Source organism: Uloborus diversus, chromosome 1, assembly GCF_026930045.1.
Source record: "Uloborus diversus isolate 005 chromosome 1, Udiv.v.3.1, whole genome shotgun sequence".
NCBI classification, from domain to species: Eukaryota; Metazoa; Arthropoda; class Arachnida; order Araneae; family Uloboridae; genus Uloborus; species Uloborus diversus.
Genome location: NC_072731.1, coordinates 154,811,669 through 154,829,396, shown reverse-complemented (window position 1 = coordinate 154,829,396; position 17,728 = coordinate 154,811,669). Strand labels below are relative to the sequence as shown.

Here is a 17,728-nt window from a genome sequence, read left to right as displayed (position 1 = left end):
GTTGCTATTGGATTTAGTTTTGCCTTGTTAAAACAATCACTTCTCTGCTTCTCAAATGCTGGCAAAAAATATTATCTAGTTATTAATAAAATTTCAGAATTTTAAGTGATGCAACAATGAAATAATGCCGTCTCACAAGCTATCATGCTAGTTTCATTGTTGGTGACGTCAGAGTGTTACTCGATCAGTGATTTTGGCTATTGTATGAAGATTTCTTGATCAATTCATTCTTTTCTGTTGCTCCCTCGTTTTTTAAAGCTTAATTGTTTGTTTTATGTTTCACCTAGGTACGGATTCCATAGATTGGAACCAAACTGTATGGGAAGAACATGTTACTGAATTCGTTGTGCAAACTCTTTCTGAAATTGATAGAGAAGAATGGGCTTTGAAATTTGGAAAAGCACTGCAATCACAATTTCATCTTTATGTAAATTCTCCGGATGATAAGGTATATTTTGTCTTTAAAATATATTTGAATAAAGTTTTTATTTATGCATACTAATACAGAAATGAATATTGTCGCCTCAGAGCAACACTAAGACATCTAATCTCAGGCAGCACTAAGATATCCTACTGTTACTCTGAGGCGACGATATGTTGGATGCACCAAATGAATTATTTAGAATTTGTTTGTATTATTAATACTGTTCTTAGCCTAATTTCCCACAATTGAAAAAAGAAAAGAAATTGAAGAAGTCTTAATGTATAGTAAAAATATCTGTGAAAATAAAAGAACTTTGAACATAAATTGAATAATGAAACAAATCTTAATTGAGATCAATCAGTAACTATTCAGACCGAGTATGGAAACTTTTTGGTATTTAAACTTGCTTTTGCTCTGGTTTTGCCGTGAGACATGCATTCATTTTAAGTATTTTTCTCTAAATTCCAAGCTCTCACTTTTTTTTTACCATGCTAATTAACCCATAACATGATCCCTTAGATGTAAATTTTATCTTTAGTTTGTTAATGCAATTGATTTTAAAATGAGTTTACTTTTATGCTGAATGATTGAATGTGAAATATTACATTTGTAGCAAAAAAATAATATATTTAAATAAATAATTTTACTGTAAAAGTAAAGTCTCAATTAATGTTCTAAATGTTCAATTGGCAAGGCAAGTACTATTGACTTTAATGCATAAAAATGGGGGTTCATAAAAGGAAGAAAGAAAGAATAAAATGATATTTTAATCACACTACAAGCCTTGATTTAACAAGAAACCGAATTCAACGAAGAAATCAGAAAGATTTGGCTGGTATAATGTTAAGTTTATGGAAGTATAACTCACTTTTAATGAGCAAACCCAGCTTTAAGCGAGAAATATTTTTATCGTTCATGACATTTCAAATGCACAGTTTGTCCTTTCTTTGAAAACTTCCTTTAACATTCTGAAATCAACTGAAAGTTGGTGATGAGTCATAAAATCTGAGAACAAGTGATCACAGCCCTTCTTTTTTATTTGTGGAGTAGAGAAGCATATGCAATTATATATTTGTTGGTGTCAATGTTATCACTTCTGAGAAACTTACTTTGAGGGATATTGTAGCTCAAACTGAAGATGAAAAAAAGTTAATGAAAACCACAATGATAATAGCATTTTAATCTGAACCACTCTCGGCATACTCAAATAGTTTTTAAGGCAGTTCATAACACATAAACCAACTTCTTTGGTGTTGTACAGAAAGAAAAAAATTAACAAAGCAAGTATGTATGGATTTTTATGATTTTTTTTCAAAAACTTGTTTTTCGCGAGCACTGTGTAGGAAAAAGCAAACATCATGGTTCCTTCATGCTCATTTTAAACGAACTTGTATTTCTAAATCAGATATATTCATATAATTTTTATCTATGCTCTGAAAAAGATTAGAAGAAGTCTTGGAAATACATTTTAAAATGCTTTAAAGCAGCGGTCTCCAACCCATGGGCCGCGGGCTGCAAACAGTGTGCTACTAGGACATGAACACTGATCAAGCATCTGAACCAAAATACAACTTGAGGTCTTAATTTCTGTTTGTTTTGAGAAAATTCACTTATTAGATATACTGACACTCAAAAAAACTCTCCCTGGCTCATCACCAATAAGGAACTTCAGAAACTTTACCTATTTCTTAGGAACTTTACCCTATAATTGAAGATGAAATCTAATGAATCAGAAACTTCATTAACGAAAATTGCCGAAGAAACTAGTATTAGCTTCAAGTTAAAATGCTCCTCCTTTGCTGAACTGGCATGACTAATTAGTGAATTGAGACACTTGGGCAACAACCTACCTAATTGAATGAGACTTTTCATTGCAGTTTTTAAAAAAATAATATAAAAATGCATTGAATGTTGAGAGTTATTTGAGACTGAAACTATCCAGTGTCAATCCAGATATCAACTCCCTTGTAGGGGAAAAACAACGCCAAAAATCCTGTGGAGCTTTAACTTTGATGACTTCCTTTTGAGTTTCCTGACAGCAATGCCAGCTATGTAAATGCATTAAAACTACTTTATTCCTTAAAAATTATTTTGGAAATCATTCTTGTACGGTATATTTGCATCTGTAGTGAAACATAATAGGAAAAGGTGTTTAACATCACCAGAACTCTTGTTTTTACGCACTTTCAGTCCTAATGTGGTATATTATTTACACTTAAGGACAGTTATGAAAAGGTGCCCTCCCCCCTCCCTTCCAGAAAGTAAGTTTTAACTGTGCAAGTAATGTATAGTAGTTAGTAGGCCTCCGTCGTGTTTTTGACAAAACTGATGGGCCGCCCAATCAAAAAGGTTGGGAACCACTGCTTTAAAGCATTGATTCTGAATTAAAGCCCTACTTTAACATCTTGTGTATCATAAGCATGTCCTCAACCCCATCCGATTAGTATTATTGAATTTTTATTTTAAAAGCTTTTTTTTTTTGGGGGGGGGGGGAGGGGGCTTTTTTATTCTGTAGGGTCTGGTGGGGAAAAGTGGTCAATGAGGTAAAGTGGTCATACGTCAAATAAATGGCTATAGCTTGGAAATAAATGTTCAAATGAATGTGAAAATTTTATTTTAGAGTAGGGCAGTTAGAAACTACATTTTGAATACAAAATTTTACAACTGAAAAAATTTTATTTGGTAAAAGAAAAAAAAAATGTTTTGTGTGAATATGAATTTTTTTTAAATACAAACACCTCTTTTAGTTTCCTTGGGAAATTTTGTTTGTTAGAATAATGAACAGATTGACTGCACAGGAAGCTGCCTACATGTCTCGAGAACTCTTACTCATTAGCAGTCAACTGAATCTATTTTAGATAATTTTTTAAAACAGTTTAAGTAAGAAGGGGTAAAGTGGTCATAATATTAGGCTTAACGAATATTGTTCTTCTAATGTCACTTAATCTTTAAGTATGAGGCAGATATAAATTAAATACTAATTTCACTTAATATGCATTGCTTTCACAGTCAACGCAGTTAAGTATACGAGTATACGCTTGTGCATACATATATACTCGTGTAGGCACATATAGACATATTCACATAAATGCCCAAATAAATATGTATGTGTATATCTGCAAGCATTTTTTATATATACAGATATACGTTTGACTATACCCCTATGTACTCGCTTATACTCGTTTATATACGAACACTTATACATTCAGGCAGGGCTGGATTTAGCTTTAGAACCGCTCCGTGCTAAGGTGAAAAACTGAGCCCCTATTGAACTTTGTCCCCCCCCCCCCAAATAAATGGAGATCGTATTTTTACATTTTTTAACAACCATGCAAAAAATACATGCAGTTACTGAATACTTAAATGTAAATATTTATCATAATTTTGACTGAAAATGTTTCATTTTGAAAAACAATTAACAGAAGTTGTTTAGAGGATTTCACAAAAATTTTAAAAAATATTTTTGTTTTAGTCAATATTTCAACTATTCAAAAACAGCTAAAGTGTTACCAAGTTAAATAATATTTATCAGACAGCTAGATCTGATAAAGCACAAAAATCAGGTGAAGTGCTTAATATATGCAGGAAAAAAAACTAGTAATATCACTCATAAGAGCAATTATTCTTACAGAAATAGGGGGTTCAGAGATTCTTTCACGGAAAATGTTTTAATTCGTTCAATAAACACAATTTTGGCCAATCTTTGGGGTGCGATGAGATTAGGAAATTCCCCCAGAAATGTTTCGAAATTGAAGCATTAAAATGCGATTGTATGCCATATCATTTATAATTGTCTGAGAAATGGATTCAGGTACTTTCCCACAGAAAATTCTTTGAAATTTGAAATTTCAAAAATGTAATTTTAGACTAGCATTGATGATGTTAGGATAAAGGGGTTCAGAAACTATTCCTCGGAACTTTTTTTAGTTGAAGTCTTGAAAGCAAAATTTAAGACAATTCGAAATTTCAGTCCGAAAAACAAAATTTTTATTGAGAGGGTTATCCTGGAAAAAATTGAAATTGAAGGCCTAAAAATGCCTTTGTGGGCCATCTCTGAGAACTTTAGGTAAAGGAATGAAATTTGGAGATCGTCTCCCAGGAAATTTTAGCTCGAAAAACCCAACTTTAGACAATTTTTGTTTATGTCAGTATGATGGGGCTCGCGCGAAGTTAAAAACCTACGATTTTATGACCACTTTACCCCACCAGACCCTACCTATTTATTAAGACAATGTTTCATTTTTTGAGCCTAAGCAGTGCACATTATTTTAATGCATGCAAGGTATGCCACTTGTTACATTACATGCTATTTGTTGCAGTATTTTTTGCTAAAAATTCTTGGATTGGTCATGAAAAAAGTGGGCAACAAGAATTTTATCAATGAAGCTCTCGACATTATTTTCAAGAATGTGAATCATTCAAATGACATTGAACGATTAGTAAGTAACAGCATGTGCTATTTTTATGTTGAATAAATTTTTGAGATAGTTGAAACTGCTATTCTTTATTTATTCTGAATTCTGTATTTGTTTTAAAGGGTTGTGCAATTGCAGTGGGATACTGTGGCTCTACACATTTAGATACAGTCTTAGTTAAGTTAGAAAAAGTTGCAAAGGATGACAAGAAAAATGCTGGCTTATTTGGCTTTATAAAGGTATAAACCAAATTTTGTGATTAAAGTTTTTTCTGTAATTCTCAAGTCAATTTTGATTTTAAATACAGTGTAACCTTGATTTAATGGTTCCCTTAGGGACTGGAAAAAGTTACAGTTAAATCTAGGATATTGTTAAATTGAGGATCACCAAGAGTCAATGCAGTCAAATCCTGACCATCGAAATGTATCATTAAATTAAGGAAATCGTTAAATTGGATATTGTTAAATCCAAGTTATACTTTTTAGTGAAATTGAGGGAACATGAATATTTTTCCAAGTTAAGAAGATTTTAGTGCTTAAAGATTTGCTTTTAAGTGCACAGTATACTGTCTTCACCACTATGACATTTTTTGTTAACTAATTTTTAATTATAAGAATTTTCCTTTTAAACTTATTTCACTGTATTTCATTGCCAAAATTTACTTTGAAACTGGAATAATGTATGCAATTTTGTTATCAGTTTTAGTGATTAAGGGGTCACAGTACCTTTTGAACATTTTTTTTTTTAAATTTATGAATATTGTGTTTTCTTTGAAACCATAACATACACACTCATTTCGCAACCAATAATTTATTTTCAAAATCTTAAAATATTGCACACATTTTTTAAAAATTCAAAAAATTTAGGGAAATTTCAATTTTTTAAAATCTTTAAAGCTTTTTTGTTTTTGCACTTATTTAAAAAAAGATTTTTGCTAAGCAATCACAATATTCATCTCTAAAAATCTGTGCATTCATTTGTTTACATATGTATTGGAACATTTTCTGTGATTAGTTATGTAAAAAATCATAATTTTTTTTTAAAAAATTTTGTTTTTAAAGGTATGACATGCTCTAAACATTTGAGCAATTTATAAAGTGCTTATCCAATGCACAGTTTTGTTAAATACATTATCCTGACTGCAAAAAGTATTACTTTAAAGCTGTATCTTTAATAGAAAAAAATCCTTAGGGATTCTCATGACATGAAAACACAAAAAAACGATCACTGAGAGAAAGCAATTTAAAGTTTTTCTTTTGCATAAGAACACATAGCGAGCATGACCTAAAACTGCTCATAATTTTTTTAATATTCAAACTAAAGTGATGAAACTTTTCCCTTGTGTTTGGAATAATTTGTTGTTTTGAAATAAGCAATAAAATATTTTTTGGTCATTTGATCATTTTTGAAATACTGTGATGCTTTTGTAAGAAAATTTTCATTCTTGTGCTTTTGTGTGTGTGTGTTTTGTGACCATTTTTTTCTTTCATTTAAGTGAAATCTTTCATTCAAATTAATTTTCAGTTATGTTTGTAAGTTTCAATGCACAACATCTCAAAGACACAAGTTTGTTGTTATGGCTGTTTTAATAGAATTAAAATTCTAAAAAATTCTCCTTTTCTGTATACATTTATCTCAAACCAAGCCCCCTAGGCTTTTCATATTCTTGATCCTTGATACTTGTGTACATATTGTTTTCTAATTTAATTACTTATTTATTTCAAACTAATAAATCTCTGTGTGTGGGGGGGAAAAGGATTTTTTTTGTGTGTGTAGAAACAGGAACTTATTCAAAATAAGTTCAGAGTTAATTATTGACTGTGCATTTAGCAAATTAGCAGATGACATGTTACAAAAGTTTAACTTTATATTCCAAATTAAATGTTAGCACAATAATTCTTTATATTAAATTGAATATTTTTTTTCTAAGCAATTGTTAAATTGCACTTTAAATTAGTTTTAGTGATTATTTCAAAATTAAGCCTTATTCTGACTTTCTTGTGGAATCCATCTAAATTTACTTCTTTATTTTCTTTTTTCTGGCATTCTTTTACTTCCATTTATTTGCTATCTTGCATATGCATAGTAAAAATATAATTTAGTTCCAATTTTTCAACACTACTTATGTCGAGTCTGGAGCTAATGAATTTTATATATATGCTTTTAGGAATTTACAGGAGATGCTGAACATGAAAAACTGAAGGCTACAATAATTTCATGTTATGGCCATGTGACTCTGCGTGGGCCTGTTCCTATATTATCAACTAGAATAGAAACACCTATACTAAGGAGTGTCGCTAATTTTTATCAATCATCAAAAGTAATTTTCAATTTTTGGAAACCACGTTTTGCTTTTAGTTTTCTCTTGCACATATTCTTCAGTAAAATAATATTATTTTTTCAGGATATAATTGTTAAGCAAAGCATGTTGGAGACTGTGAAGTTGATTGCCGATGCTGTTCATCCAGATCATCTTAATGAGACATTTGAATTTCGCTCCAGAAATGAACTTCTAAATTTGATGAAAAATATTTTGAAATCAGAGATGTCTAACCCATTAATAAGTAATGTCAGGTCGTTGGCTTTGAAGGCTTCAGCTAGTCTTGTGTATCCTTTATTTATTAGTGTACTAGCCGCCGCCTTTTTATACGATTCGCCTTTTTGTGCCAGGGTTGCCGCCTTTGGCGGCTGCTTAGACAATTTAGCGACAGTATTAATCAATGTTTTTCTCTATACATCAATATTATCATTCATTTTTTTGCCCTTTGGTGGCTGTTTAAATAAATTCCGTGGTGGTATCAATCAATCTATATCTATCTATATCATTAGTAGTTTGAATAAAATATTTTCTAGATCTATCTCCAGTTCCGTCGTTTGGAGTATTTTTAAAGGAGGGGGAGGGGAGACACAAACGGCATACTCTTCATGCAAATTTTGTCGAAAAAAACCAAAAAGCACTTCCACTTTTATGTGAAAGCATTGTTTTTTCAAAGTCGTGGTGTGGAGGGGGGGGGGGGGGGCATTGACATTGACACCCCGTTGAAGTTCCTTAAATGATGGACATATCTCCTTCATGCTGCCCATTTACTATATTGACCTCTATATTTGTCTTTCTATCTATCTATCCATACGATCTATGCATATCTACCTCCAACAGCAATCAAAAATCTTTTTTTATTTATGTAAGTATTAATTCAAAAAAATAATTTTTGTCAATCTCTATCTCTGTATCTACCTAACCTCTGCACCAATCCATAACAGAAACAAAGATCATGCAAAACCCCGCAGGCTTTATTTATTTAATTAAAATAGCCCGCAAAAAAAAAGCCCTATGTTCCCCGTAGTGTGAAAAAAGTAGCGCTTGCAAAAAGATAAAAAACTAAAAAAAAAGGTGAAGAGAAGGCAAACGATTTCAGTTGGATCACGTGATGAGGTAAGTTCGGAACTCAGCCGGCAAGCGAACAGCTCGCAGAGCAGAAGTATTGATCTAAAATGGGAAAAAATCTATAATTTTTATAGCAAAACATATAAATGATAAGTAAATAGTATGCATTAGTATAAAATCAAGATAAACAATGTAGCAATTAAGATTCGATGCTTCATATCGAATCGAAATCCAAGTAGTGACGTCAGAGGCATAAAAGATTGACGAACGCTTTCTTCGACTGATGCGTGGAAAAAAATGATGTGTTCAGCATTAAAAAAATTGTAAAAAAAATATATTGCATATTTTTAAGAACTTATTTCTTCTGAAGATGGCGAAATGTTTTTACTATTATCAACTTAAATTTTAGAAATGAGGCTTTGTTACTTCTTGCAGGATGATATTAGAAAAAAATAAAACCCAGGGAAAAATGCAAATTAAAGGTTTTTTCAAAAATTCATAAAAAATACAAAAATTGCTCTATCTTCAAATTTTTTTGGTTCAAAATATTCAATATTAAATTTCTTACACTATAGTACAAAAAATATTTGTTTGGCTCGATTGGTTCGGGGTCTGTGAGATAAAAAGTACTAAAAATACCTTTTTCTCTAATCAAAATATAAAAAATCGAATCTGGACGTGCACATCTTCAGCAAAAACTGCACCTGTATACCAAATTTCATCTTTCTAGGCGTTACCGTTTTCCCGAGATGCGCGCGACACACACACTCAAACAAACATCTTATTTTATTACATGTATAGATTTTCACATCTGTATTAAGTGCCTCAGAAGAGAACATTTTGAGAAATATTTCAACTTGGGGGGGGGGGGCATTAAACATTTATTCTGTTAAGATTCATGCTTGTAACTGTTTCCTGTTTCTAAATCTATACTTCAATTTACAACATAATTAAATTTCTATTAGTTTTTTTTTAAATTTATTTTTTAAACTCATGGTTTATGAAAGAACCATTTCTAAAACTATTTAGTAAAGTGAAAAAAAAAAAAAACACCATTCCTCTTATTATCTTTCATTCTTCTTTTTGCCTTTTGCTTGTAATGAGAATTGCAAATTTCTGTTTTGAAACAATTTGTCATTACGAGTTTTAATCATATCAGCTCTTTTAGAATCTTTAAAAGGAAAATAATCGATTCTTTTCAAGACTATACCTTGCAAACATCCTTCAAGTTGTACCTCTCAATCAATCAATCAGTAATATTAAGTTATTTTTATTTGTGTTAACTTTCGTGAAACTGTATGTTGACAAGTGAATTACACTTAACTAAAATTTAGAGCATTAGATCCAGCTTTAAAAGATGATGAAAAAAGAAGTATTATTCAGGTTGCTGTTGGCTCTGTGTATTCATTGCCAAGAGATTATTTGTTAGAGAAACCCAAAGAAGAAGGCATTGATCTAACTTTAGATTTTGACCAACTGCTTATATCTACTGTTGATTCCTTGAATTATTTTCTACAAAAACTTTTGACAAAGGAAAAAACTTTTTCAAATTTAGAAACTATTATTCAGGTAAGATATATTTGGAAATCACATATGTTTTATGTTTATGGCAATTAGACTTTAATTTCATGAAAATAAAAAAATTTCAGGTAAAGAAGATTTTTATTGTTGACTGTAGTGGAAACATATGTTATTTTTGGTACTCATTGAAAGATGTGGTATTTTTTGTTTATATATTTTGTTCGTTAAAAAGGAGTGAAAAAGTACTTTTTATTTCATGTAAATAAAGTTCAAATTTTTTAAAATCTCATTTCAATTATTCAATAGGTTAATACTGTTATGTGAAAAAACATTTTGTTAATTCATTTTTGTTGAACTTGAATCTTAGATGGAGGATGCTCAGATCTCAACTTTCTTTTAAAAAAGTCTGAAAATCTCAAAATGTCTTTGAAATAGGCTTAAAGAGTTCATTGTTATTATTCTGTCTGTTTTACAATACATATGTCATCAGCTAAGTAATGTCATGTATATATGCAGTGCATTCAAAATTACTTCCTGATAACTTTAACTGCTACACAGCGAAGATTTTTCGAACCATAACTGTTTTGTACCACATGACAGAGAGAGAAAGAAATTATAAGCAGTCTATGCCTTTTGATCTTTTTTTAAGTTTTTTAGTCAAAGTTACAAAATAAATCTATCTTGTGGTAGTTAAAAATATTTTTACAATGCATAGCTTTATTAAAGAAGAAAAGTGGGGGAAATTTTAGACAGTTTTAAAAAAAGTTTTTTGTTCCATATTTCAATGCCAAAAAAACCCAGATTGCAGTTATTTTTGGGTTGAGAAAAGAAGTCCTTTGGAGTGAGTGCTGTGCTTTTTAAAATACAGTCGGACAATGATTTAACAAACCTCTATTTAACAAATTTCGTGATTCAGCAAATTTTATTTTTTTCCCAACTAAATTAAAGGCAAAACCCTATTTGCCAAATAATAAACCTCAAACTAACAAATTATTTTAAAAGCTGGAAAAAAAAAATTTTTTTTTGGTTAATTTGAGTTAGGAAATATTCTATTGTTTTCCAAATGATTTGTCTGATGCAAAAAAAAAAAAGACTTTTCTTGTAAATCTACAATTTTTGACAGGAAAGGGGGCCAACAATAAATAGCAATTCTGATGCAGAAGCGAAAATAAACTCCCATTAAAACTTAATTTTTCAAATGCCTTACATGACCTGGACACTAAAAATATAACTCATGCAGCAGGTTGTAAATGACACAGTATTTTCTTCTCTCCATAAAGTAGAAAGAGAACTATTTTAAGTAAAGTACAAGAAAATTGTGACACATCTATTACTCGGTACTTTAAAATTTCAAATTAACTAGCGTGTAGTAAGTCGCGAAAAGCAGAATAAAAAAGTGTACATTTTCTAATTATGAATATTTTTGAGCAGTTGCTTATTACCGCTTTTATATAAAGTAAGTACATTTTCACACTCCGATTTTACGAATAATCTCGATTTAACGAATAAAAGTTTCGTTCCCGATGAATTCGTTAAATATGGGTCCGACTGTACTTGTATTTTACTCAGTTGAAAAGAAGTATTTGCTGTGCATGAAAAATAATTTTTTGTTTCAATAAATTAAAAGTCATTTGCATTACAAATGTCATAAAAAGCAATGTTTAAAACATACTTTTGTTACACATTTTTGAGAAAATTGAGTGATTTTGGTTTTTATTTTAGATTTTAAGCACCTGGATGACATCTATAAATGCTGTAGAGCGAGAAAGGTGCTTACATTCAACATTGCACTTACTTCGTGCTTTTGCTGAAGCTTCTGAGAGCGATGTGAGTTTTTTCTCCCAATATTCCAAATATTTTATTTTAACTGTAGCTATTTCTCATGACATCAACAACGTTGAGATATTATCCCCAAAAACCGCATTTAAAGGTCTGAAATGCCAATTCTCTTTCTTTTCTTTTTTATTTATTTATGAACTCTCAACTTAATTTTGAATTAGGCTGCATATAAGATAATTATAATGAAGCACTTCATACTCGGTCTACAACATACTATGACAGCAATTTTTTTTAGAACTTCTGTTACTTGCAATCAAAATGTTGATATGTTTGAATGTTAACGAAGCTATAGCAACTGGCTAAATGCCCATTTCTAACTAAATTTGGCAACTTTTTAAAAAATGTTGCCCAAGCAGATGAGAGCACACACAAAAAAAAAAAAAAAAAACCATGAAAGAGTGTAGTGAAACATTTTTTTGGTGCATAAATTATTTACCCTTGTCCCCCTTGAGCGATACTTTTAAAACAAGTCCTCTAATTTAGTTAGAAATGGACACTTACCCAGAGACTGTAGCTTTGTTAACATTCAAACAGATTGACATTCTGATCACAGTTTCCAGAACCTTACTTTCCTGGATAATTTTGGCAAATTTTTTTGGCTGGTAAGTTTATGCCCTTAACCTTAAATAGTATAGAGAACCTTTTTTGTGCATAGCAGAGACGTCTGTAAGAAGATTCGTGTGTCCATAGTAAGGTGCTTGTATTGGCGTTTTGTTCTACTAATCAGCAACTTTTCTGTAATTTATTTGCAATTTCACAAACAGTTTTTTAAAGAAAAAAATCATAAATTATGAGAGATTATTATCACTGCAATGATCCCAATCTGGAACCAAACACTTGGTCTGCATGAAGTATTTTGAAGTGAAGTTCCAAAAGCAACACTTTTTTCTATTCAAGTAAAATAGTTGTCTTTCTATTGATTATTTTTTAAAATTATGTTAATGTAACATTACTGATTAAATTTGCATTCAAACCACAGATCTATGTATTTCCTAATTTATTAGTTTTGTTTAATAAAAACTAATTTAACTATAAATGCGATAATTGACCCAATTGACTTTTCTTGTTAGGCCTATTCACCTTTTCATACTCTTGGATTCATTCTTGGTGTTCTTGTTCCACGATGCACAGACCCACAAATCACAGTTCGACATTTAGCATTTGATTCCATTGATGTTGCTGTTGCAATCGCCATGAAAGTTCAAGGTAATTTCAAGTTCTTTTTTGATATCTTGTTATGTAGAAACTTAGGAACGTTATGATTTCAGGCAAAAAAACTAGAATCATATGTAATACAAAAATTCACCAATTATTTTATTTGTTAACTGACACTTCGTTGTAATCAGCTGTTAGATTTAAATCCCAAGATAAATAATAAAATAATATATAAAATAAAGAACAAAAAAGTTATTATTATTATTATTATTATTATTATTATTATTATTATTTTTTTTTTTTTGGAGTTAAGAGCAACTTCTAACTGAATATCAAAAGGAATGAAGTACATGTCTAAGAAATTGATAAAATATGTGTGTATGAGCATTTAATTATTCATTAGGGTGTGCCGTAAGTGACTTCCACTTAAAATCTTATTTAAATTACTGTATCATCACGAGAAAATTACTTTCGTTTCTAAAACAAATAGCTCAATAAAAAAACGTACATTTATACACATTTTAAAAATCTGTTTCTTTTTTTGTATGCAAAGTGACAGCTGAATACAAGAAGTGAGAAGAGGAGATGGTTGAGGATTCTCAGATATTCAGGAAAAAAATCAAATTTGATAGAAAAAACTTAGGTGAAAATATATGTAAAATGCTATAAGTTAATTTGTTTCTTTTTCAAATAAAAACAGTATCAAGACTATCTGAAAGTATACTTTACAACTAACCGTCATTTTTTATAGTAGTTTCCCACATTTCTTTTTGCTACGGATTTCAAGTAGCGGCACACTCTAATGAATAAAGGCCTGTGAATTAGCCAAATTTTAAATATACTAGCCAAAAATAAGTTACATCATATCAAAGAACAGAGTATAATTTTGGAAAGTATGAAATGTTTGCACTTGTACTTCTGTTTAAAAAATGCAGCATACACTGAAGATAAATAAAACACTTGTTTGACTGGGTTAATTTTTTCCAGCAGAATTTTTAACAATCTTTTGACACAATTTTTAGGGGGGATCCAGACTTATTATTTTTCTATGGAAATATTAAAGAATTTCCTTTTTGCCAAATCAGAGTTTGTTTCATTGAATTTTTCTATTTTATCGAATTTGACGTGGTGCTAAATTTGCTGCACAGGCCCTGCTTTTGCTCGAATTTTAAAGCAGAAAATAAGTGTAACACACATAATTTAATTAAATTACTCGAATATATGTTTTGCTTCTTTTCTTTATCTCCAATGTTTGCCATAATAACATAAACAGACAAACAAAATATGTATCATTAATACTCTGTTTAAAACTCAAATAATCATAACTAGTTTTCAGCAATGATTTACTTTTAAACTTCTGTCGAAATAATTGTGCATATTTGATTTATGAATGCAAATGCTATACTTTTGCTTGGTGAATTTAATCTGTGATTTATTTGTTAATATTTAGTTTTTTTTTTCACTAATACTTTCAGCAGCTTTGAATATCATGCTCCATCAAAATGTTTTGGCAGTTCAGCTCTTTTTTGTTATTTATGTATTTTATTATATGGCATGATAGTTTCAATATTTTTAGTACTTTTTACCAGATGATTTGAAAATGTAAAAGTCATTTAAAGTATATTAAAACATTTATAAGTAATTACTTATTTTTTGTTAATTCAGTTTCTGCTGTTACTTTCAATGAACAACCAGGAATTTCACTAAGTTATTTGAAGCAACAAATTATTAGTGATGAGCCCTCGTCATTATTTTCTGTAACAAAAAGTTTAGGAAAGGTACGTTTATCATCATTATTACATTGCTTTTATTTAGTAAGATATTCTACTTATTAGATGTGTAAGTATCAGAATCTTTTTCAGTAGTCTGCAACTGAAACTAAAAAACCTAAAAGTAATCTACAAGGTAGACCAGCATTAGATTAGTCGTAACACTTAATGTGAATCAGAAAAAAGGAATGCTAAATTTAAAAAGTATGAGTAAATCAAAGGCTAAAAAGCTTTTTAAGCTTTTTTTTTATGAAATAGATAACCAAGACGCAGGTAGCTTTCGGAGCAAGTGTTTTTGACCCCTTAGCCACTGTAGATTTAGGTGCCTTTAATTTTTTTAACTTTTTTTACTTTTTTCTATTTTACTTACTTTAAATTTGAAAAATTTGTGCAGAAAATGAGGGGAAAAAATAGCTTTCCGATTCAGACATAGTCTGGTGACTTCCTCAAAATTCTGCAATGGGCATCACAGGATCATGCTGTTTCTGCTACCAGGGATGTGTAAAAGAATAGATCAACCAATGAATGAATATTTAAGTGCAATTTAATTTTCAAAAATTCATAACATCATTAAAAATTGTAGCATTTGCCACCTGATAGGAAAAACACTTTGGCTGATATGTGTAAATATATATATTTTTTAATTTTGGGAAACAGCTTATGGTTCTGCATCATGTAAAATTTTTAGACATTCCTACTTTGTTGGAGTATATGCTGTCTGAATTAGCGGTAGAGATTTTAATACCAGATTGTCTGTAAACTTTTTGTCCAAAATTGTGAGACATTCATATGTCCTAGAGCTCAATTTTCCATCAACACAGTTTATGACAAACTATTTTTTAATATACTTTTGCCATTTGTCTTAAGTGTAAATTCATTCTAATTTCTTTTCAGTTTGTATCTGATAAACTGCCTTTAGAGCAACTCTATCCTTTTTTGAGATCTCTTATTGATGGCTTTTGTGATCCACATCCACAAAGTTCTACTGGTGCTTCCGTTGTCTTGAACACTATTATCAAGTGCCGTGGTCGTGAAATTCGACAAGAGGTAAAAGAACTTGAATCTATATTGCTTAAAATATTTTCATAACTAGGTATTTAAGTGTAATTAACAGTTTATTTGTGTTAATTGTTTTAAGCTTATGAAAAATGTTTTAGGTGAAGATAGATTTTATTTCAATTCTAAATTAGTTGCTACAGTTGCATTGAAAAAGTTTTCCCAAATTGGTTGCTACATTTGTATACCTTTGTACTAAATAATAATACTGCTTATTTTAAGATTTTAATTTAAAAGTTTCAGAGATTTCTGGGTACTGTGCTGTCATTGAACAGCATTTATTTACCAAGCATTCCCTCTTTCGCTCCTTAAATTAGTAACAAATTAGTTTCAAAACTCCAGGGTTCGATACACACTCATAAGCCATGCCTAAGTTTATTAAGACTCTTCCACTAGTAATTGCATAAAAGTATCTTCTAGCTAATGAATCGTGATTTCATCTGAAAGCAAACTGATCTCTTTAGTGTCGTAGTGATAGAGTCCTTACAAACTAGGTTATTGCTTAAGAGTGTACTAACTCTGGATTTTTGAAACTAATTTCGTGCTGATTTAAGGAGGGAATCGGGGAATACTTGGTAAGTAAATCTTGTTAATTGATACATGGGCCCCCATATGCAAAGTTGCGAGGGGGGGGGCTCAAATATTTTCCTCGTGGTTTAGCTGGATATTTTCCCCATGGAAACTGATTTCAGGACAGATTAGAGTCATTAAAATTTGACATTTTTAATAACTTATTCATTAAAGGCTGGAGAAGAAATGTTTTTACATTTTTGCAAAGAAAAATGTACTAAAAGCAAGGAAATTCTAATTTCAAAAGGGGGGGGGGCTCGAGCCCCCTCCCCCGCCTCCTATATGGGTGCCCTTGAATTGATATCATAGCACCATGAGAACTGCAAAATACTCAAGAAAATTCAAAAAGCTATCAGCATCCCTAGTCATTACGAAGGTATTCAAATGTAACAAGTAATTTGGTACAAAAGAAGTATTTTTTTTACTTAAGAGCATTAGAGAGAAGCAAAAGTTCAAATATATATACAGTGCAAGCAAAAAATAAATAAAATTGCAGATATCAAAATTTATGAAATCAGTACAATTATAAATTTATGTACTAAAATAATTTGATAACGTCCTTCAGCAGTGGAGACTTCATCTTATGATTAAAAAACAAAGAATTGAAACTGCAGGCTAAGTGAAATATGTTTAAGTCCCAAATATGTACCTTTCAGCCAGGCCTAGATCTATAAATTTTGGTCCCTCCTTGCAACAAAATCTGTAGAACCCTTCCCCAGAGGCCAGCAGTGTATATTTGTAATATTAATAAGTCTTGATGCTAGTTTTTCTTTCAATTTTTCTTCAATTTCTTAGGCTGTTGGACCTTTTCAGGACGCCCCCCCCCATACTGTGAGGTCTGTGGGTAAGCAGATCCGACCTGCTTTCAGCAGGCCTTGGCCAGTACAGTAACTGTTAAACTGTAGCCAAATAAAAGAGAATTTATGTCTAAAACTAATAGTTGGGGTTATTGTCTTTGTTATTAGTATATCAATAATAGCCTTCCAGGATCCCGGTTAGTACATGTAATATTTATATAACTGTCTTATCTTAGAGTCCGAGCAAAAAAACTAATCAGCAAACAGATTGATAAGTTTTTCTTTGCTGTCATTTAAAAAAGTAAAAGTGTCCTAACTTAAAAAAAATATTTTCAAAACAAGAATTTTAATCTGTAATTTGTGCCGCGCCCTCCAAAAAATGAAATTCAAATGGTATATCACTAACTGTGATCCATGAGATGTGGGCATAACTCATGAATTTTTTTTATTCTGTAGCTATAATTTGGACTTTTTTTATATATATATAAATGTCCTAATTTGTTTTATTTTCTATATTAACTATAGGTGCCTAATATATTGGATGCTGTCAGGGATAAATTGAACTACATTCAGTGTCCTCAAACTAGAAAAGGAGCTTTACTTACTTTTAAGAATTTAGCAGACCATCATTTATCTGCTGTTCTTGTGACACTGCTTAACTCTCCTGTTCCTTTGGACATGTATGAATATGAAATTTTCTTTTGTGATATGTACTTACCAGAAACAAATGTATTAATTGAACGTTGACCATAAAGTTTAAAAAAAAAGAAAAGAAAAACTCTTTTGTGAAAATTTTT

The 17,728-nt window shown here is 30.5% G+C and overlaps 1 protein-coding gene across 1 annotated transcript in view; it reads left to right on the top strand.

The window, feature by feature from the left end:
- LOC129233063 (maestro heat-like repeat-containing protein family member 1) overlaps nucleotides 1-17,728 on the top strand; it is an 80,119-nt gene that overhangs the window by 33,639 nt on the left and 28,752 nt on the right. Inside the window, exons 17-27 of the mRNA XM_054867143.1 lie at nucleotides 288-448; nucleotides 4,744-4,863; nucleotides 4,962-5,078; nucleotides 7,007-7,159; nucleotides 7,244-7,446; nucleotides 9,559-9,793; nucleotides 11,468-11,572; nucleotides 12,655-12,790; nucleotides 14,405-14,517; nucleotides 15,403-15,555; nucleotides 17,457-17,611. Of these exons, the coding sequence (XP_054723118.1) occupies nucleotides 288-448; nucleotides 4,744-4,863; nucleotides 4,962-5,078; nucleotides 7,007-7,159; nucleotides 7,244-7,446; nucleotides 9,559-9,793; nucleotides 11,468-11,572; nucleotides 12,655-12,790; nucleotides 14,405-14,517; nucleotides 15,403-15,555; nucleotides 17,457-17,611 (1,651 nt within the window). The remainder of the gene's footprint in view (nucleotides 1-287; nucleotides 449-4,743; nucleotides 4,864-4,961; nucleotides 5,079-7,006; nucleotides 7,160-7,243; nucleotides 7,447-9,558; nucleotides 9,794-11,467; nucleotides 11,573-12,654; nucleotides 12,791-14,404; nucleotides 14,518-15,402; nucleotides 15,556-17,456; nucleotides 17,612-17,728) is intronic.